The following is a 23,797-nucleotide window of genomic DNA, read 5'->3' on the forward strand; positions in this document are numbered from 1 at the left end:
GTACTAGTAGTGCATAGCAGGTAGGTACTTCCAACAGACGCCCGCAACTCGCTCCTAATAAACGCCGACAGTGAGCGGGCTGCTTTTGCCGGTTGCCATCTTCAAGGCCATATGAGCCGTGCGGGCAGTCAAGAAGTTGTTTCAGACACCAACAAACCGGTGCAAGCGATCGCTGGAGGCGGGTTTGCTCAACGTAAATGAAAGCACTTCTGGCCAGGACCACGGACAAGACGCGTCAACCCTGAACGCGCTTCTCCACCCCTGACAAGAGAGAAGCTTTGACATTCACACTGGCCTCCTGCACCTGCCGCTTTGGAGCTCAAATACGGCATTCAGGACTGTGTCAGCGCAAATATCGATCTTTGAACACGGCTCATAGTTCCATTATGCCCCCCTCAGAAACCATGACGGCGTCCACCGCATCGCGCATCAAGCTCACTGATTTGCCCGTCGAGCTCCTGCGCATGATCTGTACCGAATTCTCATGGTACCACAAATCAACTCCTGTCAACCCCCCCGGGTGTGTCAGCTCTCTGCTGGCCCTTTCGTTGACGTGCCGACGCCTCTGCTCGCTGGCCCAGCCCTTGCTGTACTGCGACCCAGTCAGCGCCGCTGCCTTCGATTTGAACGAAGAACTGTCGCCGTTCCCACTTCTTCGGACCCTTGTGGATCGTCCGGATCTCGCAGCCTGCGTGCGACGCCTAGGACCGGTTTCCGACGAGGTGTACGGCTTTGACGAGGAAGAGCTTGAGTTCTGCAAAGCCACCGCTCGCCGATTGCAACTATCGCTGCCAAATGACCCGATCTCGCCTGTCTTGACGATGACAGAACGCGCTCACAAGCATCAAGCCTGTATTGCCAGTTGTTCTTGGCTATCTCGCCAAACATCGAAACAGCAGTCATCGAAATCGAGGGCACAGACCTGTCGGACTTTGAGCCATCGTTCTTTGCCTTGTGCATGCGAGTAACGTCGCTGAAGGAGGCGGGTCTGTTCCCTAATCTTCGGCGCGTCACTTTCGAAACCCTCTTCTCCCAAACACTCAGTCTGGAGTCGGCGGCAGTCTTGCTTTTGCTGAGCATGGCCCCCTCACTGACACATCTACGATTTCGTCAGGCTGTGGGAAACGCGAATGACTACCCCGACTCGGATGGAACGGTTGAGTTTCAACCCCCCATCCTGTGGAACTTGCGCGTTCTTGAGCTGGCTAGCAGTGCATTCATGAAGAGCGAATGGCTGCATCTCATCAAGCTGATTGCGCACTGCCCAAGCCTTGAATCTTTTCACTTTGACGCGAATGGATATGACGATGATGTCGGCTCTCGCCGGCAAGCGCATCTGCCTCCTCGGCACTTTCTAGTTGCTCTTAAATTTGTTCGCAAGACACTGCGGCACCTTCACCTCTGCTTTGCCAACGCTGCCTTCGCTTCGGATGAGACGCAAACAATCGGCGCCGAGCTACTTGCATTTGAAAATTTGGAGACTCTGGAGCTGGACGTTGCATCGTTTACTTCCCCTCGTGGAGACCCTCTCGAAGACGATGCAACTTGCTTGTCTCGGATCCTCCCGGCCAGTATACGTCGCCTGCGCTTGATTATGCTTAGCACGAAGCGCTCACAGGTTCAGTCGCAAATTCTGGACCTCGCCAAGGCTGCTGGCGCTGGAAGATTCGCCTCATTACGCCGGGTAGAGCTCCATGTGCCGTGGAGGGACACTTCCGGACCCGATGATGAAGGCTTCATTGAGAGAACTGGATGGAAAATGGAGCAGTTGGTTGATGCTAGAAATGAGCTTGCGAAAGCTGGAATCACCTTGACATGCATTACTGCATTGCCAGCATTTGGCCTGTGGTAGTGTGTCACAGTCTGCTTGGGACCGGTTTGGTTGGCTAATACTTGACTTGCCTGTCGTTAAGTTTTCTCGGCGCTGCGGCTCCAATTTGCTACTGTGAGGTTTACATACTGCCGGCGCTTTAAAAATTCATTATACCTAGTCAATGACATCAATGACAAAAACAGAATGCCACGGGCAAGGTCGTTGGCGCTGAAGAACTTTCATTGGTACTAGCAGTGGTTATTCACAGGTCCAGATGATGGGCGCTGCATGAAGTGGAGCGTGACTTTGACCCTCGTGCTCCCCACGACGCACTACTTCATGCCCTCCTGTTGCGACCTGCGATTGTGCCAGTCTCATCTCCATCGTCACCAAATGTCTTCCCCCGGGCGCGCCACGGCCTCCCTGGCTGGCCTTCCTCCCGAGGTGCAGCACACGATATGTGCCCAGCTGTGCTGCCACTGCTGCAATGCCATGCCCGAAAACACGCGCAAGCATGTCACGAACCGCCGCGCGTTGATGGCCTTGTCGGCCACGTCGAAGCAGATGAAGGCCGTCGCACAGCCCTTCGTATTCCACTACGTGCCCGGAAGCCTTTCAGGTCGCCATCTCCATCTGTGGCCCTTCATTCGCACCATTCACGCCCGGCCGGATCTCGCATCAGCGGTCAAATGGCTGGGATGCAACACGGACCGACCCTTCGACGACGCCGGCGCGATTCGACGTTGCAAGGAAATCGGTCGGAGCCTCCAGCTGTCCTTGGACGGAGATCCCAGTTTCAGCGTCTTTACCGACCGTGTCACTGCCATCTCGCTGACCCAAAACTGCGACCCCTGGCTCATCGACCAGTTCGTGAATGAAGTCGTCATCTCCATGTTGACTGGACTCGAGATGCTTGAGCTCGCCGTCTACGCGGACACATACGACAAAAAAGTCTTCGAACCAGGTTGCGTGTTCCTGGCCAGTCGGTTCAAGCGACTGGAGAAAACACCCGGACTCGCCAGTCTTCGGGCGCTCAAGTTCAACATTGGCCACTATCGAGTCGCCGCGCCCGGCATTTCCGTTCTCCTCAACGCCGCACCCAACCTCGAGCAGCTGCTTTTCAAGTCTTGTAGCGGATTCTGGCACAGGAATTACCCAGATTTCCGTGACGAACCACTTGAGTTGCCTGAAGCGCGGGATATTCGGGCACTGGTGCCCATCATGCACAATCTGCGGAGTCTCTCGTTCGACAGCTCTGTGCTCCGTGACGACGACGAGTACTCAGACTTTGAGTCTCTCAGAGGCTTGATCGAACGATGTCCCCGCCTTGAGCATTTTACGTTCAAAGCTTTCCGCCCCCTTGACGATATCGACAGAACCGATATACAACATCACCGACTCGTCTCGGCGTTGTTGCCCGCTCGAGAGACTCTGAAGGTCCTGGACTTGTACATTGGAAGCATACTGGAAAGATACACCGGGGCATATGTTGACAATTTTACGGGGGAAATTATTGAGGCAGCCACTCCGGTAGATCTTGGACCATTACTGGCACAGTTTCGACGCCTAGAAGTGCTCAAGCTGGACGAGGCAGCTTTTTGTCGGCATCAAAACGACGTCGACCTTGCCGACCCTTTCGCCATGCCAGGCGATCAAGACAAAGCAAAAGAGGGAGAAGAGTCAACCTGCATCACCGACCTACTCCCGCTCGGCGTGAAGAGACTTAGCGTCCGACTCGTGCGTGGATCTCGCGCTTGGGATGATGTCGCCTATCTGGCCACGGCCGTCAGGAACGGCGATTTCCCCGCGCTGTCCGCGGTTCGAGTCGATGCGCAGCCCACCCAGCCGTATGTCATGCGAGACCCGGGTGAATGGTCCTCGATCTGCGAAAAGACAGAGCAGGACATCAAGCGGCTTCGGCACGCTTTCAAGGGTGTTGGTGTATCTCTTGAGACTCGTGCCCTATCGGAGTGGGACCTATACGAGCTGGATAAAATGGACGAGGAACCCGTTTTTCCTGACCGGGAGCCATTGAATGAGGTCCTATCCGACTTTTGCTAGACAACTATGATGATGGCGGCGCGCAGAAACGTGTATTGTCGCAGAGTTACCGATAAATTCCGTATGTCATGAGGCGGATAGGAAATTCGAGAAAGAAATCCACGGTTGCCGCATTCCACCTTTTCCGGATAGAAATCCGAGCGGGTGATATGTACAAGAAAAGGTTGGGGCATCGTATCGACCCATTCCGCTCAGAAGAACAAAGCATTTACATGCCCTCTATTTCCGTGTCGGTGTTCTAGTCTAGCCCTTCAGTTTCCACACGCTGATCATGTCATACCCTCTCCCGCTTTCGTACGACCTCTTCGGCTTCACGTACGCAACTCGCCTCATCTTCCCCGCCGGTTCCTCTGTCTCCTCGGGCGGTTCCGTGATGCGCCCGTCCCGTCCCTGCGCGAGCAGGTTCCAGTGCACGCCGCGCAGGCCCCACGGCGGCCCCACGGCGGCCAGGTCCTTGTACAGCGGGAATTCGAGGCAGACGAGGATGCCAGTAGGTGAGAGCAATTGGATCATGCGCCGGGCCCAGTCTTTACGCATCTCGGGTAACAGCGCGCAGAGGAACTGGTAGAGTGAAGTTAGCATGGCTCGTCCGGCTCGTCGTCTGTAAGAATTGGTGTTGCTATACGGTGTAGTCATAAATGAGGTCAAATGCCGAGCCATCGCGCTCATCCTCCCAATCGCGTCCGAAGAAGTCGCCCGTAATGATCTTCACGCTTCCAACCTCGACTTTTGGCCACTGCGTCGGGTCGCCGTAGTTGCGCTCGCTTGGCTCGGCAAGCTCGGCGGCGATGTAGTCGCGCGCTACCTGAGCGCCCGTCTCTGAGATCTCGAGACCATATACTTCGTAGCCGTGAAGTGCGAGCATGGCCACGTCGTACCCTTTGCCGCAGCCCTGTCGCATGTAAGTGGGTCATGGTCTCAAAGCCTCCAATTCATCTCGTGAGCGTACATACCGGGACGAGTGCCCGAGGATGCCGCCCGACTAGAGCTGGCAAGAGGGGATGGCCGCTCTCAACAAATTCTATGAGAGCTGGCGATGGCCCGCCACGATCCCAGAGACTGCTCTCATCGGAATCCCAGAGAGCCGACCACCCCAGGCCTTGTTGTTCCCGACCTCTGCCGAGAGTCAGACCTGGGGGACCTCTCATGTTCGGGATATCCGGTGTAAGTGAGGGAGGCCCATACCTGTTCTTGAAGTGCGAGATGAGGCGGCCCGGCGGCTCGCTCGACGGGACTGACATGATGACAAGTGATATTCTACCAGAGGTGAAGGAGATGAATCTTGGGGAGTCCGGGGGACGACGAGAAATAAAGCCGTGCTTGGTCTCGAACTTAGAGCTTCGCACCATGAGTTTCGCCAAATTCGGCCAACACCCCACCCGGATCGTGGGTGGAGATGCCCGAGCTTGCCGCATCCGCCTCCTTGCCCAGCTCCAGAGCTCTACCAAGTGCCAAATCACTTAGAAAAATTCTGGAGTAATGATATACAAGCAGGCAGCGACAAGACCAAAAGAGCTGCTGCAATGCCCTCCGCATCTTTGCGCCGGTGCTCATGAGACCGAAGTGCAGGGTAGCCGGAAACAGCGATATGGTAGTTACTAACTTGGTACTTCGTACGGAGTACAGTCAGTATATGTACTTGGCGGTTAGCGGCGCGGGGTCGCCATACAGGCAATAAACACCCGAGGGCGTTGGTAGCTAAGGGCCCCACCAAGGGGGGTACTTCCACTTAACGCGTCGCGTCTCCCATCCAGCGCCAAGTCGCAACCTGCAACACGACGACATTTTGCAGCTGCAACGAGGCAACATGACGCGGCCGCACGAGGAACACCAATACCTCGAACTCGTTCGCGAGATCCTAGAGGAGGGGGAGCACCGACCTGACAGGTAAGCTACTCAAGCCTGCGGGTCCTCATCACCAGCAAGCCGCCCACTGAGGCTGCCTCTCCTCGCCGCCATCTGGCTGACCACGCGTTGCAGAACGGGGACCGGTACCTACAGCGTCTTTGCTCCGCGGCCGCTCAAGTTCTCCCTCAACCGCGATGGCACGCCGATCCTGCCGCTCCTGACGACCAAGCGCGTCTTCCTCAAGGCCGTCGTCGCCGAGCTCCTCTGGTTCATCGAGGCCAACACGTCGTCGCTTGCGCTCAGCGACGCCGGCGTCAAGATCTGGGACGGCAACGGCTCGCGTGAGTTCCTCGACAGCGTGGGCCTGTCGCACCGCGAGGTTGGCGACCTGGGCCCCGTCTACGGCTTCCAGTGGCGACACTTTGGCGCCGAGTACAAGGACGCCAAGACGGACTACACGGGGCAGGGCGTCGACCAGCTTGCCGACGTCATCGACAAGCTCAAGAACAAGCCCTACGACCGGCGAATCATCATGTCGGCGTGGAACCCCAAGGACCTCAAGAGCATGGCCCTGCCGCCGTGTCACATGTTCGCCCAGTTCTACGTTTCCTACCCCCGCGCGAAGCGGTCCGCCAGTGGCGCCACGGCCGCGGCCGCCAACGGAAACAGCAACGGGGAGACGAACGGCGACAAGCCCAAAGGGCACCTCCACTGCCAGCTGTATCAACGGTCGTGCGACATGGGTCTCGGGGTGCCCTTCAACATTGCCAGCTACGCGCTGCTGACGCACATGCTGGCGCACGTTTGCGATCTCGTGCCCGGGAGCCTGACGCACGTCATGGGTGATGCGCACGTTTACCTCGATCACGTCGAGGCTCTCGAGGAGCAGTTGAAGCGAGAGCCGCGCGACTTCCCCGAGCTTGAAATCACGCGCGAAACGGGCGGCAGTATTGACGGGTGGAAGGCAGAGGAATTTGTGGTGAAGGGATATAATCCGCACAAGTCAATCCCGATGAAAATGTCGGTATAATGCACACAGTGAGGATCAGGAATGAGAATGAAGGAAAGGGTATGAAAACTGTCTAGTTTCCCGCAGAAAGGGGCACGACTGTCACGCCTATATGTTTAGAGATCAGCGACATGTTCAACACTCGGCTTGAGGCCGTGGATTGCCACGGATAGATGATGGGGAAAGCGGCGATCTCTACAAAACCTACACAGAGCTTATGCCCGATGATTCTATGAACTCCGCTCGTACTTGCTCCTGCGACGCAACTGCTCTCCATATTTCCAAAACGCCCATGGGATTGGTGCCATGGCAACCGTAACGAAGCCTAATACGCTCGTGGCCCATCCAACACCCAATGCTTTGTACATTTGCAAGGCAAACAACGGGAATGCCGCGCTAAAGAGATAGCGAGTAAGCATCATGCCACCCGAAGCTGACGCGCCGTACAACGGGCCGTAAGCGTCTAGCATGAAGAGGTTGGCGCTCGCGTAGACCAGCAAGGAGCTCAGCATGACGGCGCCCTGGAAGATCATGGGCACTATCCAGTGGATACGATACTGTGCGGTCCACGCCACGAGGAACAGGCTGGACGGGAGTAGGATACTGCCAATCATGGCGCCTATGAGACGATGCTCTGACGGCAGGGGCTCCTCGACACCGTCCTCATCGGGAGGATGCGTTGAACGCCACGCAGCGAGCCGCTTTTGGTAGTACTTGAGATCGATAAGCACCAGAGGTGGTGAAGCCGCGAGTGTGCCAACCATGAGCCCGATGAAAGATAGCGCCTCACTGGTCTTGTTGAACTGGTAGTACTCGCCAAAGATCCAGGGCACAGCAATGACGAATGTATAGAGCAGACCGTAGAGGAAACCGTTGTACAAGCTCACGAGCGTGACGATGGGCTCGGTAAAGAGCATGTGAATGGGCCGCTGGATCAGGACAGTTGCAAAGTACCGAAACGCACGACCCGGTGAGGTGCGCTGAGAGGACGTGTCCAGGCCCATGCGAAAGGCCCGCCGGCGGAGGATGACCTTCTTGTAGGTCTCACGGGTGAAGCACACGGGGATGTAGCAGGCGAGCGCCAGAATGACTGAAGCCCATTGGGTCCACCGCCAGCTCGACGCCGAGACGATGAAGCCGCCCATGAGGGGGCCAAGAGAGGCGCCAAACGACGGCAGCGTGTAGTAGATGCCGAGGGCGGCGCCGCGAAAGCTCCCGTCGGAGGACTCGATGATGGTGGCGGGGGCGTTGTTGATGAGCGACGAGGAGAAGACGCCGGCGAAGAAGCGGCACACGATGAGCGCGACCACGCCATCGCAGAAGCCGGCACCGAGCGTAAACGCCGCGAAGACGGGCGCGGTGAAGAGGAAGACGGCCTTGCGGCCGTACGTCTCGGACAGGGGCGCGCCGACGAGGGGGCCGAAGGCGAGGCCGAGGTTGTACATGCTCAGGGGCAGGACGGCGACCTCGTGGCTGCAGCCGAAGTAGGCGGCGACGTCGTCTTGCGCGGGCGCGTACATGGCGCCGGCGACGGTGGCGACGGTGGCGAGGGACGTGATGGCGACGGTGCTGAAGACGCGGTAAGTGAAGGAGAAGTTGCGCGGGTTGTCTGGGTCTGAGGGCGAGATCCAGTCGAAGCGTGCGTTCATAGTCCGGATCGCGTTGCGCACGTCGGGCGTAATGTACTCGGGTGGCATCTCCGGCGGTGCTCGCTGCGGCGGGTTCATGTCGTCAGGGAGCGTCTGATGGTCCGATGTCGACGAGGAGCCGTGCCGTGAGCTCCTGCGGGCGGCGACCGGGATGTGAAAGGAGACCTGAGCCATCTCGGGCTGGGCCCGGCCTGAAGCCGGCGAGGGGCTGTCCATGATGATTGCCGCCTTTAACACGATAGGATTCGTGGAACAAGCTCAAAGGGCCCCAGCTGTGAGGCCAGTTGCCAGATGCTGGCGCGAATGATGTTGTCGTGATGCTTGTACAAGGAGCGGCGTGTTACATGTACGGGAGGGCGCGCACACACCTGACGTCTTATAACCGGAACGGCGCCGATGGCTGACCATCTGCCGGGCCGATCCCCGCAAGGAACGCGCGGGGCCCCGAGTGGTTTAGGCTGGGGGTCCACGGCGAAACTCGGGACGACGAGGAGCGCTGACGATGCTCCGCCTCCATAGCCCGGCGCCGTTGTCGGCCCACTGCCTGCTGGCATGCATGCATCCTTCGGGGCCAAGTGATGACTCCTTGCCTTTATGAGGGTCGGACGCTTGTCCGGCCGACCAAAGCTCTTAGTCGGATTCCGGATCGGTAACTAGAAATAGACTGGGCTCGACACGGATTTGAAGCTTGAGTGGAGCAAGGCTCTGGAATGAATATGCTTCGTCTGCAAAACGCCTCGGCCTGGACGCTGGGGACGATCATGCCCGCTGTGAGATTTCGTTGCTAATAAGTGCCCCCGGGTATCACACAATGCGTAGTGAGGCTTTGGGCGCGGTTACGGAATCCCGAACCATTTGATATGGTTCAAGTGGCTGACTATACTGCTATTCGTATCGTAGCAAAATACGACGGCGAAAAACCCCAGTCTATCCAAGATGCACCAGCGCTGCTGAAGAGTCTGGCACCCGAACTGTCAGGACGCCCCGACTTGCCCTGATGACCTCCCCCGTGGTAACATTGTGTAGTCTCACAGGCTTCCCATTATCAAGCTCCATATTGTAGCTCCAACCGTCAAACGTCACGCCTGTGATTGCATCACTGCCGTTGGCCATCAGTCGCTGTATGCGCGCTGATGCACCGGGACGCAGTCCATCAACGGAGAACGAGAAGTCCCGGCTTGGACGCGGGGACGGGCTCGGCAGGGGTTCAACTCCTTCGCCCCCCTTGGTGGTGTTATAACTATGCATGTTGATCACCATGAGCCCTTTGAGAGACCCCTTGCTGTAGATTGCGTACGCCGCTTCGGCGTCAGACGACATGGGTATGGACGAGACGCTGACGGAGTCCCTCGTTAGGTCTCCTAGGGCGGCGGCGACGGCAATGCTGCCATAGTACGGTGCCTTGGTGCCCTTGGCCGTTTTGTCCGTGTCGATGGGCTGCCAAGCCTGGTACTGTCTCATGTGTCAGCGAGAGCGTAACGAGTGTCATGATTCTGGACTTACACGGTAGTTTGTTCCCTGATGCATGTGAACCCTCTTGAACCCCGCCGAGGCAGAGTAGAGGTTAAAGTCGACTCCCCAAAGCGTGGCGCCAAACGAATTCGAAAGCCCTGGCTTGCCCTGGTTATACAGCGAGTTGGTTTCTCCAAAGATGAGAGGCGCATGGTGCTCGTTGACGGACATGATTCGCTTGTACTCGGCGACTTGCTCGTCCACGTCGCGGGTGGTTCGGGTGTGGTTCATTAGGGTCTGTTGCAGGGTCACACCTGGAGACATTGCCCCATCAATGTAGCTGAAATTATCGTCAGGATGCACAGGCTCCATTCATGTGCTAAGATGAGATTGTTGTTTTCGTTCAACTTACTTGTGGACGGAGTACCATCGCACGCTTCCGTGCTTGTCGAGCCCTTCGCTCCAAGCTACAGTTGCATTGAGGTTGCTCACCCTGTCATCGTACGAAGGTGCCATGAAGCTGAGGTAGTCTCCATGCGCAGGTTTTGGGCAGTGTTTCCTCATCTGCGCCTGAATCGCCTCTGATCCGTTGAGCCACTGCTTGGTAAAGGCCTTGGCGTCCCAGCTCTTCGGACGGACAGGCCCCTGAGCCGACGTGGCATAGTTGTTGGGCTCATTGCCGTACTCCCACGTATAGAAGTTGTCGCCGCCAATAGCCAAGCATGCCAGAGGAGCCGTGTCGATGAGGGTGCGCCAACCCTCCGAGCTGTTCCCACCAAGCCCAAGATTGAAGCCGTGGGAGAAGCGGACGCCCGGCCAAGTGCGGTAGGACTCAAAGAAAGCGGGGCCAATCTGGATGGTGGTGGGGTAATCGGGCGAGCGCGAAGGGTCGACGACGCCGTCGAGGCCAACTTGGAGGGAAGCGTTGTAGAGGGCGTAGTCTTGGGTGTTGGCTCCGACGCGTACGTATGGCTTACTCCCGCTCAACCTGCCAAGGTTGTTGAGCAAGTTGTAAGAAAACTCATTTGGGTGACTCTTGTTGCCCGCAAAGTCTGGGAAAGACGAGAACTCGATCGAGAAGCTGACGAAGGAGGCATCCGGACTGCCGCCATTGTGAGACGACGGATTGACGTTGTACAGAGCTGTTGATGACGCAGCCGTCAAGATTGCTGAAAGTAACACCGGGGCTTTCATGGTTTATTAGTCGGTCCTGACTGGAGCGCTATCTCTTGTGTACCGAATTCTGTGCGGTCATGGCCAGGTCCCGCCTCGCAACCGATGCTTGGACCGCATCAAGATGCAGCGTGAAGCACTTATATGACGGCTCGGTGCACCTCAACTGACGTGAACTATATTGCGCTAGAATAAATGCCAGGTGAAATACCCGACGGAAGTAAGCCTGGGAGCTGAGATGTATGCCAGCACCCATCGTGCCTCGTGCGGACTGAACGGGTGGGACAGAGATGTCGATGACATTGAGGACTAGAGGTGAGAACCCCGCTCAGCAGCTCTTTCCGGGTGAAGGCGGATGGGACATGATCGACAGCCGGCGAGCCGTCGCCAAATACATCAGTGACGCCCTTCCGTTATTGGAAATACGGCAGATCCGCGACGCACAGATGGCCGCTACAACGTTGCAACTTGCCGACTTGTGCTACTACCCCGCGATGTTTTGCCTAGCACTTTTGCTTTCTCGGCAATTGCCTCTTTACATTCCCTCATGTATATTGTACTTTGAAGTGACTACTAGTTATATACACAAAAGCGATTGCCGCGATAGCAATTGCCGTCGAGCGTTCCCATCGGATGAGTGTAAGCTTTGCCGCTGGCTGATTGCCTTTAGTGTCGTCCCCGTCATCACGATTCATCTAGGCTTTTCGGACTTGCGACTCATACTGCGTATCCTCCTGAAGCATACTGGCGCGGCTCGCCTGCAGCCTCAAAAGTACCGTTTGGCAACATGCGCAGCCCCTGCGCGGTGCTCTGCCCGGGCGCAACCCACGTCACATTATGGCCAAGCGCCTTCATGTACGCGACAGTCGAATTATCGTAGGCGTACTCGAACGACACGAGATCCGGGCTGAGCTGGTCGTGCAGCCGCGGCTCGGCCAGCGCCTTGGCGATTGTCATGTTCTGGTCAAGCACATGGTGCACGTTTTGGATTGTCGAAGTGGTGATGCGGCTACCTCCTGCGGCCCCGACTGAGAGGTATAGCTTGCCGTTCTTTTCTACGATGACGGGCGAGATGGACGAGAGCGGGCGCTTTCCGGGGCGCACAAAGTTGGCGGGGCTGGGGATGTACCCGAAGCTGTTGCTCTCGCCGGGGATGCTAAAGTCGTTCATTTCGTTGTTCATGATGACGCCCGTCTCCGGCACCATGAGTTGCGAGCCGAAGAGCAGGTTGACCGTCGTCGTCATGCTGATGGAGAAGCCACTCGCGTCGGCCGCCACGATGTGTGACGTGCCGGGCGTCTCGAGCGACTCAAGGCCCTTGGGATCGTAGTAGGACACATTCTGCGTCCGCACGTCGGAAATCTTGGAGCGGATGGTGGCGCCCGTCTCGGCGGAAATCATGTTCTTCGTGTAGTTGGCCATGCCGTCTACGAAGGACGGATCACCCATCTCGGTGCGCTGGCCGTACGCCCACCGAATGGCCTCGTCGAGCCGATGCGTCGTAAGGTTGATGTGCGCGGAGTCTCCGAAGCCATCGTAGCCGCTGACCGTGTTGAGCGCGCTGAGCGCGACGACGCCGCTTGAAGGGGCGTTTGTGCTCGTCAGTTTGTATCCGCGATATTTGATTTGCACGGGCTCTCGCAGAGCGACTGTGTAGTTCTTGAGGTCGTCCATGGTCATTGTGCCGTTTGCTTTCTTCAAGGCGGCAATGGTAGCCCTCGCGATCGGGCCGGTGTAAAAGGCGTCTGCGCCGTGCTGGGCAATCGTCTCCAGGGTGTCGGCGTAACGCTTGCGCGTCATGGTCTCGCCGAGCTGGACGAGGTGGCCGTTCGGGGCAAAGTCGATGGCCCACGTCGGGTCCTCGGTGAGGAACTTGTTGTTCGGCGTCACATTGTTCATATACTTGACGAGGTCCTGCGTGACGGCGAAACCGTGCCTCGCGAGCTTGATAGATGGACGGATGACCTCTGCCCACCTCAACTTTCCGTATTTCTTGTGCACGTACTCGGTGGCTCTGAGCTCTCCAGGGACGCCGCTGAGTGCGATCGTCAGTGTCAACCGGCCATTACAGGGAGCAAATATGAAGAGCGTACCTCGCAAGCCCGCCCAGGATGCTGGCCTGAACGTTGTTCTTGTACATGTCCTCGTACGCCGCCGCCGGCGCGGTTTCGCGAAAGTCGACAAACTCGTACGTTCCGTTGCTGGTCCTGAGCAACATGAAGCCGCCGCCACCGATCCCGCTGTGGTACATGGCGACTGTGCCGATGCAGAAGACGGTCCCGACCGCGGCGTCGACCGCGTTGCCGCCATCCTCGAGGAGCCTGGTTCCAATTCTACTACAGATTCCAGCCTCGGAAGCTACCGCGCCGAGCTTGGGGACTTTGCCGTCTGGATTGACTGGTGTAGAACACACCCCAGGCAGAAAGCTGGAGAGGACCAGCAGCGTCGGCGCCGCAGCCTTTGCCTGGATGCGTACCATTGCGCTGGGGTTTCGGGCAGGCTTGTCGCTGGCGCAATTGGAATAGATGACCTCGAGGTCTGCGGATCTCAAGAGGGCTTTGGGAGGGAAGCCGGGTCGTAAGGGATTTGGGAGGGAAGCCAGGTCGTAAGGAAGGCTGGCTACTTCATATTACGGGGAATACGAGCTCGAACTTCTTTACTTTGCGGTCGAAAGGAAGCTTGGACGCCGACTTGACAGGGAACCCGTGCAGCATCGTCTCAATCGATGTCCGTGGCTGTTGCCCAGCTTCAAGGATGGAAGCTGCCGTGAGCCGCCATCGGCAACAGCGCCATTGGTGCAGATATCCAGAGGCGGGGATCCCGCAGGCTGTCGGTCGCTCTCAGCTTCCCTGGTCGGTATAACGTCGTGGGATCGGCAATTTTGTGCCTCGAATTGGCGTCACTATCGCGAGTCGCATGGAAGTGGGGAGGAGCAATGACGAATTCGCCCAGGCCAGACTTGGTCCTGTTGGCAGATCCTGTGAATATGAATAGCCCCATCGGAACTGAGTGTTTTGCTCCAGTCCAGCCTGCACAGTCCACCCTCAACTCCGTGCGTGTTGGATGCACTTTTTCTAGAAAAAAAGTGTCCCTAGTTCCCAACGGTTTGTTGTGTCTGGACCATATCCGTCCGCTGTCAGCCGTGTCTGAAACTCGTTCGGAATGTGACCAAGCCCGGCAACGAATGCGCTGATGGCTGCTTTGTTCTCCGCCTTGGGCCGCTGGCGCGCCGTGCTGACGGCCCAGACCAGAGTAAAACCCTGATGTTCATTGGTAAGCTTGAAGTTGAGACGAGGCTCATGTTGTGCGAGCACATGTTCACCGACCATGCCATCGATGATACTAGAATGAAGACCCTGCAAGGCCTTTATGAACAGGCTGCGGAAGATAGTGGAAATACGTCACGACTGGGGGATTCCTTTCCAGTTGAGTCGTAGAGTAGACTATGCACGAAGTAATCACCGCACAGTGGCTTATTGGACCCTTCATGTTGGGCAGATATGATGTGCGGCAGACAACATGGAACCCACCGGACTGCAGCGTTGGAGTTTGACACAGATGACAGAGTATATTTTCTCGAGACCCAGTTTCACAAATCGCAAACCGGCGTCGCTGGCCAAAAATACATTGTGGCGGCCCATGCACCCGTCCCAAGGAGTTTGGACCCTATACAGTACTAGAATTGCGCCATGGTTGGCCAGGATCGCGAGAACATCTACAATCGGAGGCAACCGCCCGGCACGGTCGGCCGACACATCTGACCTGAAACCTGCGTCTGCTCACTGCATCACAAAAGCCAGTGGTGATTTACTGCAACGACAAGTATAATGTTGAACGCAGATGACATCGGATCTTCTGACTACTCTGCTGCATCCCATAATGCGATGCGGAGGATGCCGCTGATTCAGTGACCAGCGACCAGCTGCCAGCGCCGACAGCGGTCAAGCAATGAAGGAAGCAACTCTCGCTGGCCAGTATGCTGCTGAACCAAACCGCACCGTCCACCGAGAGTTTGTGCCGACCGGAGTAATCCAGGCGTGCGAATCGCATCAAGAGCGCTCATGCCGCAACGGAGAGGAAAGGCCTCCGTTGACAAGATGCGCGACGCGCATCCAAATGTAGTAGGAACGCGGTTGTAACGCGTGCCTTTGCCGCCTGCATGCCTGCTTGCCCGGAAGACCCAAAATTGAAGCTACTGTATGCGGTCTCCCGTTGAAGCGGGACAATTACCTCTTCGCGTCATTGAGTCGGAGGAGTGACCTGCACTTGGCCAGAAAGGGAGTCGAAATATTGAATCATCAACGAAAAGACATCGCGTCAACATTGGAGTTCTACATGTACCGTATTCGTGTTGCGTTCGAGACATACTAAACGTGCGGCTTGCACGCCCCGCATTGGTTTGAGAATATGCAGTGGCTTGCAGAATCAGGAAGGGCCTGACGGACGCTGGACTAGAAAGAGATTAACATGTAGAAGCTAAGTTGAGTTCGACTAATGCACATGTGTGCTGTTCCTTGCATGGCTCCATAGGCCATGACCGTGTCGATACGAGGTAGCCATTGTTTTGATGGGGATGGCACGAAAACATTTGAACCACAACTTCGGACCTTGTATTGTAGGTATACGTGTCGTGTTCTATGCAATGGTAAATGCAACTATCTTGAAACAATACTAGCCAAAGTGAGCCGGAAAGCGGTTCATTACTGTTATCTGGGGGGTCAGTCTTGGTGTGTCTGCTGTGTTCCACGGCAAGTTTGTAGACATGACGTGGACCATTCCGGTGACTAGATAGTTGAGATGCATCGCTGAATTACTCTGGGCATATTTGATGGACTATACGTTAGGGAACGTATGGCCTCGAGTACTATGTCCTTGATTGATTGAAGCTACAACATTGACAACAACAGGAAGAGTCCAAGAACCGACAACAGCACTTAAAATTCCCCTCACTGATCAGCGTAAAAAGTGTCATTCGCCGTTGTCAGAGCCTCGCGCTACGTGCTTCTGCGGGATGTTTCGACACTGCATACATCCCCTACTCCACCCCCCCAAAAATGATCGTGCTTATACTGGCAAAGCCACCTGATCGGTTGAATTATGATGTCAAAGGACCTGCATGTTGAGGTTGCCGTCTATCTCAAGGCGGTCAGTTAACGATGATGTGACAAATACTAGGCTACCTTCGCGCACGGAGATCAAATTTCATGTTGTGCGCGAACGGCCAGGTAGTCGGGAGTTTCCCTACCAGTCCTTTGTATATCGGCCCAGACATGGAGCTTATCGAGGTCCGTCGGGACCTTCTCTCAGAAATCCAAGCCAGGTGCTGGTTGGTGCCATGTGGGTGTGGGTGGTCGCTGGCAAGGTAGAGGTGATCTTGGGACGTCGTGAAGGGCAGTGCTGTTCGTCACTGGCACTGATGCCAGTGAGAACTAAAGATAAAACCAGCCAGTTGCAAAGCATTTCGCAGGACACGGATGGGAAAGCGTTGGATCAATACAAGAGACTTGACGGGATGAGACTTTTGATCTGAATGATATTCGGGGAACTCGTCAGAGGTGCGGGCGCACGGGTTCTAGCAGCTCTTATACATTCCATGAAAGTACTCAGATCAGCCGTATTACTTCAAATGGAAAGGCATACCCCCAGGGGTAAAGCCATCTCGCGGGTACTGGACCGGGCCAGCTGACATACTTCCGAGGTGGCATGCAGGCCGTAGCAACTCAACGCCATGCTAATGTGCGCAAGAAGTTATTCGCACACACGCGTCAGCCCTCAGCATTGAAACGCGTGTACAATTATTAAGGTGACCTTCTGATGGGTGGAAAACCACAGCAGGTCAGCCGGTTTCCCGATGAAGGAAAGGGTCTTGCAAGTTGCAGTATGCCTGTGCTTCAACGTATCATTGAGTCCCATGCTCCCAGCCACCACTGCCCTGGGTGAGGCAAGCTTCAGCGATGCATCTGCGGGAATCTGAAACACACAGATGCATGAGGATTAACTCTCTCAAGAGTCTCTACATCATTTGGCTCCAGTTCTCCGAAGGAGGACCCGGGGCTGGGAAGCATGCAGGAGTGCTTCCCCCCGCGATGATCTCCTGATACAGTTCCGCCCCGTCCTTGCCGACGATGTACTTGCTTCTCGATAATGTACTTCGGATAACCCGTATCAATGAAACCTTCTGCATCAACTGACAGCGCGAAGCCGTAATGTGGGGAGACTATCCGTTTGGAGTATTATAGTTGGCCCTTGCTGTATGCGAATGCCGGGACAGAAGCCACAATCGCGCGACCATTTGTATCAAGTTTGAACTTAATGTACGTGAAAAATTGATACAGATGTGAGAATCACCATCTTCAAGTTTCCCCTCACATTTGTAGTTACTGCAACGCGTCTATTTGCTCCGAGACGCGATCATCCCGGATGGCTCACCGTGTATAAATGGGAGGGAGATGCCCGATAGCAAATGCTCCTCCTTCTGGTTCCGAGCTGTAACAGTGAAGTGCCATAGCAATTCCATTACTCTTATCGATCATTATAAAATCTTTTCAATAATCTGTCGCCTGGAGTGTACTCTGAGATGGGGACGGCCAGTTATCGCGTCTTGGCCACGGCCCTCTTCGCCGCCTGTGGAAGTGTCGCTCGCGTGGTCAACGCGGACAAGGAAGCCATTTGCCCAGCTCCCGCGACCCTCTACATTCAGCATGCTGAGGCAGTGTCCGTGACACCTGTTCTTATCTCGGCCTGGTTCCCTGAGAAGACCAACATCGTGATCGATGAACAGGTCACTGTGCCGGTCACCAATGTCCCCTCGGCTTTCTCTACGGTTGTGACAAAGACCAAGATCGCCAGAAGCGTGGTCATGAGGTATGTTTCCTTTGCTCGACTTGATGAAATGTAACCTAAAGCGGGACAGACCTGGGTTCTCTACCGACTTGCACAGTGTGCCGACTCATACTGCGCCAGGCGGTACTCACAACCCACCTACCTGCGGCTGTCCGTCTCATACTTCAGGAACTCCGAGCTCTTCTGGTCGCGTCCCGCCCGGGAAGACGAGTACGACGGCTTCGTCTCGACGCAGTCACACAACTTCCAGGCACACATGGTCTAGCCGATCCCCGTCGTCTCACTCGCACACAAAGCCAGGCACGACCACTGCGAAGCCGCCGCACACTCGGAGCAGCACCCACAGCCAGCCGCCACCTGCGCCGACTCAGTCGAGTCACTCCAAGAGCCATCCGGGAAGCACTCGGTCGTCCCGAACCAAGACAGCCCCTCCGAACAGCTCATCGACGTCAAGTAAGAGCCACACAAGGCCCCCACCTGTACCTACCCATTCGAGCAGCACAAAGAGCCATCCCGGAAGCACTCATTCGCCAACAAGCAAGACGCGGTCCTCGTCAACTTCACGTACATGGAGCAAAACCCACAGCCCTCCGCCTGCTCCCACCCGTCCAAGCTCTACGAGAAGTCATCCGGGAAGCACGCAATCCTCGGCGACTGAACCGTGCCCGCCTCACTCATCAAGTAAAACCCAGACTAACCCGCCGCCTATGCCCACTCCTTCAAGCAGCACCAAGAGCCACCCAGGAAGCACCAAATCCTTGACAACCAAACCCCATTCCTCCTCAAAGAGTTCACGTACATTGAGTACAACCGAAACCAAGCCTCCACCAGCACCTACTCGCTCCAGCAGCACGAAGAGTTCTCCGGGGAGCACGAGGTCATCATCCACGAAGCCAAGCCACACGCCCACTCACTCTGGACGTACCAGGACCTGGACATGGTCAACGACCCAGACAAACATCCCGCCTGCGCCTACTCGTTCAAGCAGCACCAGGAGCCACCCTGGTAGTTCTCGATCACCTTCTTCGAAGCCTAGCCACAGGCCGACCTCTTCCGGCAAGTCTTGGACCTGGACTAGGCCAACGACAACAGCAGGGCATTCGCACACGTCGACGAGCACCCAAAAGCTCCCGCCACCTGTTCCTACGAAGTCTAGCAAGACACATAGCCACCCAGGAAGCACTCAATCCACAAGCAAGCCAGGATGCACGTGCCCCACACAGTCCAGCAACTCAACGAGCCTCCCCATCAGCACTCGTCCCACAACGACTAAGACAGGCCATGCCCCGACGCCCACACGGAGCCATCCTGGAAGCACTCGTTCAACATCCAAGCCGGGATATCCTACGCATTCGAGTAGCACCCGAAGCCATCCTGGAAGCACTAGGTGGACGAGCAGGCATGGGCATTCGACTTCTCACACATGGAGCTATCCAGGTAGCTCTCGCTCAACAACCAAGACCGGCCATGCCCCGACTCCTACTCGTACCACGAAGCGTCATCCCGGAAGCACGCAATCGTCGACATCCAGGCCACATGGATCGACCACGCGCAGACATCCGCCGGGGACAAGCACCAAGTCCACGGGGACTCCTATCACGAGCGGCCCGGCGCCCTCGGGAACCTGCGTGCCGGGGAAGCCTCTTTGCCCCAGCAGGATGCCCGATGTGTGCACAGAGCTGAGACTGGTGAATGGTCGCGAGGTGCTACCGCACATATACATGTGTTCTGATGCCTTGGGAATCGTCGCAGGATTCTCCAACATAGGTATGTGCCTTCGTGCGGAGGCCGTCGACGACAAAACACTGGGCATCAACATCTATGAGTGCTTGAAGAAGCAACTTCCGCGAGCCTGCATCAAAATGCTCCCCGCAGAGTGCTTGAGCCTCAGAGGGGTCAACTTGGGCCTCCTTCCCAAAGTCGAGGCATGTGTGAAGAGGCTTGGTGTCCTCGCCACTGACGATCTTCTCACGTGCACCAAGAAAGAGGTCGCAAGTGGGGATGACATTCTCGATTGCCTTCTGCGCAAGACTGGCCTACCAGATCCGGAGGACCCCAAGTCTTGCGTGCCGCGACAAAAATGCATAGTCGAATTGCCTCAGGAATGCGACCTTCTCTGGACTTATTATCCTCGGCCGCGGCACAGTGTGCTGACACCATGCCTTCATGCTCTTGGATGGGCCTCAACCCTCGTGGGCAGCTGCTTGGCCATAACCGACGCCATGAACGGACGAGAGTTGCGACAATGCATGATAGAAAACCTGAGGGACGTGTGTATGTCCAGGCTTCCGGATGCATGCATCAATCTCCCGACTTCAAGCTTCTACAGGTATCCGGCTGCTGTGAGGCAATGTCATTGGGACCTTGGGCCATTTGTCAACCAACACTCCGCGTGGTGTCTTGCTACAGATCGGCCAGCAGCGTGGATACTGGACTGTCTGAACAAGCAGATATTTGGCTTGGAGTCCGGGCAAGGAAGGTAGGCGTTCACAGTTTCACGTATTATAATCGACATCACAGACTGGATCTTAATCTTCATGTATATATTTCGTTTGTAGTAAATATTCTTTTTTAAAAACCAACTTGGCCACGAATCGTAGGGCTGGTGATGTTGAACAATGACTAAATCGCCACTGGCAACGGTTGTCGCGATTAAATGTTGTCCCACCACAAGCGCTATATGGAGCATTGCTCGAACTAAATCTTGTATATCTTCAACGCCTCTTCCAGGCTGGCGACCCACGCAGTCATGGGCACGACACTGTCGATGACGACCCTATGGGCATCAGAGTTGTAGTCCCAGCACCCGTCCTCCACGACCGTCGTTACGAACCCAAGGTCCGCCGCTTCTCTAGCCGTGCTTACCAGCGCGCCGCTGGTTATGAGGCCGCACATGACGATGCTCTCCACCTCATACTTGTCGCGAAGCAGGGACAGAATGTCCTTGGACTTCATGGCAGACACGCAACCCGGCCTCTTCGTGACAGTGTGCTCATTCGCAGCCGCCGTGGATGGCGGAGTCAGCGTCGGCCACTCTTGGCCTTGCTCAGGGCTGCTGGCAAGCATAGGCTTCAGAGCGGACTCCCAGCGATCGGTGAGCTTGCTGGTCGGCACGGGCTCAGTTTCGAAGTCAATGTGACAGTGAAAAATGGGCGCTGAGGCCTCGCGAGCGGCCTTGAGCAGGGCGGCGACTGAGTCGACGACCTTGGACTGGACTTCGGGAGGGTTGATCATGTTGACGATGTAGTTCTGGTAATCCAGGAGGAGGAGCGCCGTCTTAGCTGGCGGGTGAGCATCCGCGGTATTCGTTTTGGAAGACATTTCGACCGGGGAGAATGTACGACCAACGAGCCCTGAAGCGGTATTGAGTCGAAAACTGAGCGTCGTGTGCAGCAAGCGTTGAGACCGCTTGACTTACGACAGATTTATATACATTTACTTCGATATAATTCCTGGGGTTTGTTGTCGGACATAAAGGCGTCAGTGGACCACGCTACGGGGCTCTAGCAGGTGTCTAAGGCGCCTGGGAACCTGGACTTTAGGGGCAAAGCCACTGGAGATTGGGTCTTGGTGGACTCGGGCTTAAAGGAGCCCCCCTCCATAGTATGATTCGGTGCCGATTCGGCACCGACCCAGACCTCTTGGTCTGGTCACGGATGATTCGTTATGGCTGCAATACCTGAGGAGGAACAATACCTGAGGAGGAAAGACGGTCAGTTACGTTGTTGGCGATGGCCCTGCGTGCCAAGTGTTCGTGTTTGCGAGGTGTCAGTGCGCCGGCCAAGTTTGTGTGTGCTGAGTCTGGTCTGGTGTTAGTCTTGCCGCTATCGCGGTCTAACGGAGGCCAACCGCTAAATTTCTTGCGCACCCTGGCTACTAACTTGACTGTTTTATGAACGTGTTCATCAACTTGTTCAGAGTCGTTCGAGGTGCTAGCGTAGGTGAGCTATCCCCACGACATCAACCTGGTGCTCTCATCTTTCGTGAGTGTATATGAGGGTGTTGCCTGTGTGGCCTCAATCGCCTCGCTCGTCGCCGTCTCGTGCATTTGCAACAATTGAATGAACCGCCAGCAAGCGAGTGCAAAGGCGACCAACAGGCGAGTCCAGCCCCTCACTAAATAAGACTGCTAGATGCTCCAACGTAACCAAGTGAGCCCCCGTCCTTCAACACGAAGGATTCGCGCCTATGACGCAGATTGCCGCGCCCAAGGTCCAACAGCCGTGCAGGGGGAAGGAACTCGATGACTCTTGCCCTGGATGACGACTCTGCCTGGACGGGCAAGAGCCGGACTGCACTGCATTTCTTTCGACTTTGCATCGACACCAACATTTTCATCACCATCAAACAGCTCTTAGGCGCTTCTAGCAGCATCGTACGTCGATGAAGCGCAACCTTCGCTAACCGACGAGTGTTGGATGCCCCAGCGTCGAAGCGCATCAGACAGAAAAAATGCCACCAACCATCCGGACCGCGTCGCCGACGCTCGCCATCAACCTCGCCGCGCCTCCCAACTGGTCTTTCGCTGCGGATGACACCATAATCGGCAGCGTCACACGCCAGCTTGCGCTCGTCGCCCCAGAGGCAACCGTCACCGTCCGTCTTCTGGGTCGCGTCAAGGTGAAAATCACAGTGAGCCGTGGCAACAACCGGCACGATGTCTACCGCAGCCGCGTCAACTTCTTCACAGCAGCACCAGCGGAGACGCAGCGCGTCGTCTTCCACGGGCCAGTGCACATTCCGCAGGGCGGCGATGCGCAAAGTTGGCCCTTCACGTTGACGATTCCCACCTCGCCCATGATTGCCAACGGCCACGGGATACCGCCGGAATGCAGCTTCCTGCGCTTAACGCCGGAGGAGACGGCGAAACACCCGTTGCCGGGGACCTTCACCTCATCGGATCACGGGCTCTCCACTAGGTCGGAGTGCTACGTTGAGTACTACCTCGAGGCGACGATGCGCTTCGCTCACAAGGGGTCGTTTTCGGTGGCCACGGCCACGCAGCCCATCGTTATCAGGCACCCTAGCACGGCTCTGCCGATCGTCGACTTTCACCCGATGCAGAAACCGTGGCCTCGCTCCGTGCGGTCCTATCGCCTGATTCCCGGGCAGGAGTCGGCGGATCTGTCTTTCAAGCAAAAGAGCCAGAAGTTCTTTGGATCGTCCAAGGTCCCGCAGTTCAACTTCAGGCTGCATGTCTGGGTACCTTCGATCATTCAGCTGGACAATCCGCTTCCTCTGCCCATTCAGCTACTTGTCGAACCGGCGCCACAACAGACGAGCGCGGAGATCAAGGACGTGGTTCAGACCGTCACGCTGAATCATATCAAGGTGACCGTCAAGGCAACTACTCTTGTGTTGGCCCCAGGAAACTGGTCCGGCAGCCCGCACGACGACAATCACCGCAGCAGCGCCAATCTCGGAATAGAATTGATATTTGCGCGTCTGGGTGAGACAATCAACATCCCCTCTGCCCCAGGTGATGCGCCAATCGATATTGGCCGACGCCTTCAGTTGCGTCTGTCTTCGCGTGGCCTCTGTACCGGAGACCAGCTTGTCACGACTGCGCAATACCTGCGTCCGGGCTTCGTGACGTACAATGTTCGGCACACAAACAGCTGGAAGTGGTCAATACAATACACAATAGCAGGCGAAAAGCAGAAGCTCGAGTTCGAGGTCCCCATCGAAATCCTGCACCCGCCCGTCGGGCGGGTACCTCAACAGCCCACGCCCGTCGAACAGCCCGTTGCACCACCAGCCTACGCACCTCCGCCGTCTGAGGCAGCACCTTTAAGTGATATAAAGACGGCTGAACCTGGACCGCTGCAAAACAAAGAGAAGGCCTAGATGCAAATTGGGGCATTTATCATCGCGCGCGGAGCGTAATTTGTCACCTGGAGGGTCAGGCCGTCACAGCCATCATCGGATCGAGTCTCCCAAGCCAGCGTT

At 56.4% G+C, this 23,797-nt stretch overlaps 10 protein-coding genes across 10 annotated transcripts; 5 read left to right on the forward strand and 5 right to left on the reverse strand.

Annotated features, from left to right (window-relative positions):
* The first annotated feature begins 248 nt into the window (after positions 1–248).
* JDV02_002376 (uncharacterized protein) lies at positions 249–1,990 on the forward strand. Its single transcript, XM_047983400.1, has one exon. It carries the CDS (start codon positions 959–961, stop codon positions 1,850–1,852), a length of 894 nt encoding a protein of 297 aa, XP_047839371.1. The 5' UTR covers positions 249–958; the 3' UTR covers positions 1,853–1,990.
* Positions 1,991–2,162: 172 nt separating this feature from the next.
* JDV02_002377 (uncharacterized protein) lies at positions 2,163–4,071 on the forward strand. The gene has a single exon (XM_047983401.1). It carries the CDS (start codon positions 2,207–2,209, stop codon positions 3,872–3,874), a length of 1,668 nt encoding a protein of 555 aa, XP_047839372.1. The 5' UTR covers positions 2,163–2,206; the 3' UTR covers positions 3,875–4,071.
* JDV02_002378 (uncharacterized protein) lies at positions 3,888–5,156 on the reverse strand. The gene is made up of 4 exons (XM_047983402.1): positions 5,060–5,156; positions 4,828–4,990; positions 4,500–4,766; positions 3,888–4,435 (listed from the first exon to the last, which is right to left on the reverse strand). Exons 1-4 carry the CDS (start codon positions 5,113–5,115, stop codon positions 4,118–4,120), a joined length of 804 nt encoding a protein of 267 aa, XP_047839373.1. The 5' UTR covers positions 5,116–5,156; the 3' UTR covers positions 3,888–4,117.
* Positions 5,157–5,642: 486 nt separating this feature from the next.
* On the forward strand, positions 5,643–6,973 carry TMP1 (Thymidylate synthase). Its single transcript, XM_047983403.1, has 2 exons — positions 5,643–5,761; positions 5,855–6,973. Exons 1-2 carry the CDS (start codon positions 5,682–5,684, stop codon positions 6,750–6,752), a joined length of 978 nt encoding a protein of 325 aa, XP_047839374.1. The 5' UTR covers positions 5,643–5,681; the 3' UTR covers positions 6,753–6,973.
* On the reverse strand, positions 6,873–8,710 carry JDV02_002380 (uncharacterized protein). Its single transcript, XM_047983404.1, has one exon. It carries the CDS (start codon positions 8,594–8,596, stop codon positions 6,962–6,964), a length of 1,635 nt encoding a protein of 544 aa, XP_047839375.1. The 5' UTR covers positions 8,597–8,710; the 3' UTR covers positions 6,873–6,961.
* Positions 8,711–9,307: 597 nt separating this feature from the next.
* JDV02_002381 (uncharacterized protein) lies at positions 9,308–11,026 on the reverse strand (the record flags this gene model as incomplete). Its single annotated transcript, XM_047983405.1, has 3 exons — positions 9,308–9,832; positions 9,884–10,172; positions 10,245–11,026. 3 exons carry the CDS (start codon positions 11,024–11,026, stop codon positions 9,308–9,310), a joined length of 1,596 nt encoding a protein of 531 aa, XP_047839376.1.
* A 696-nt stretch (positions 11,027–11,722) lies between these two features.
* Positions 11,723–13,504, reverse strand: JDV02_002382 (uncharacterized protein; the record flags this gene model as incomplete). The annotated part of the gene is made up of 2 exons (XM_047983406.1): positions 13,099–13,504; positions 11,723–13,040 (listed from the first exon to the last, which is right to left on the reverse strand). Exons 1-2 carry the CDS (start codon positions 13,482–13,484, stop codon positions 11,723–11,725), a joined length of 1,704 nt encoding a protein of 567 aa, XP_047839377.1. The 5' UTR covers positions 13,485–13,504.
* Positions 13,505–17,582: 4,078 nt separating this feature from the next.
* Positions 17,583–18,857, forward strand: JDV02_002383 (uncharacterized protein; the record flags this gene model as incomplete). Its single annotated transcript, XM_047983407.1, has 3 exons — positions 17,583–17,869; positions 17,969–18,107; positions 18,576–18,857. The coding sequence occupies 3 exons, from the start codon at positions 17,583–17,585 to the stop codon at positions 18,855–18,857; spliced, it is 708 nt and encodes a 235-aa protein (XP_047839378.1).
* Positions 18,858–20,545: 1,688 nt separating this feature from the next.
* On the reverse strand, positions 20,546–21,169 carry JDV02_002384 (uncharacterized protein; the record flags this gene model as incomplete). Its single annotated transcript, XM_047983408.1, has 1 exon — positions 20,546–21,169. One exon carries the CDS (start codon positions 21,167–21,169, stop codon positions 20,546–20,548), a length of 624 nt encoding a protein of 207 aa, XP_047839379.1.
* Positions 21,170–22,166: 997 nt separating this feature from the next.
* JDV02_002385 (uncharacterized protein) lies at positions 22,167–23,794 on the forward strand. The gene has a single exon (XM_047983409.1). The coding sequence runs from the start codon at positions 22,301–22,303 to the stop codon at positions 23,693–23,695; it is 1,395 nt and encodes a 464-aa protein (XP_047839380.1). The 5' UTR covers positions 22,167–22,300; the 3' UTR covers positions 23,696–23,794.
* The last annotated feature ends 3 nt before the right edge of the window (positions 23,795–23,797 follow it).

The sequence above is a fragment of the Purpureocillium takamizusanense genome, chromosome 2 (assembly GCF_022605165.1).
Source record: "Purpureocillium takamizusanense chromosome 2, complete sequence".
Lineage (NCBI taxonomy): Eukaryota > Fungi > Ascomycota > Sordariomycetes > Hypocreales > Ophiocordycipitaceae > Purpureocillium > Purpureocillium takamizusanense.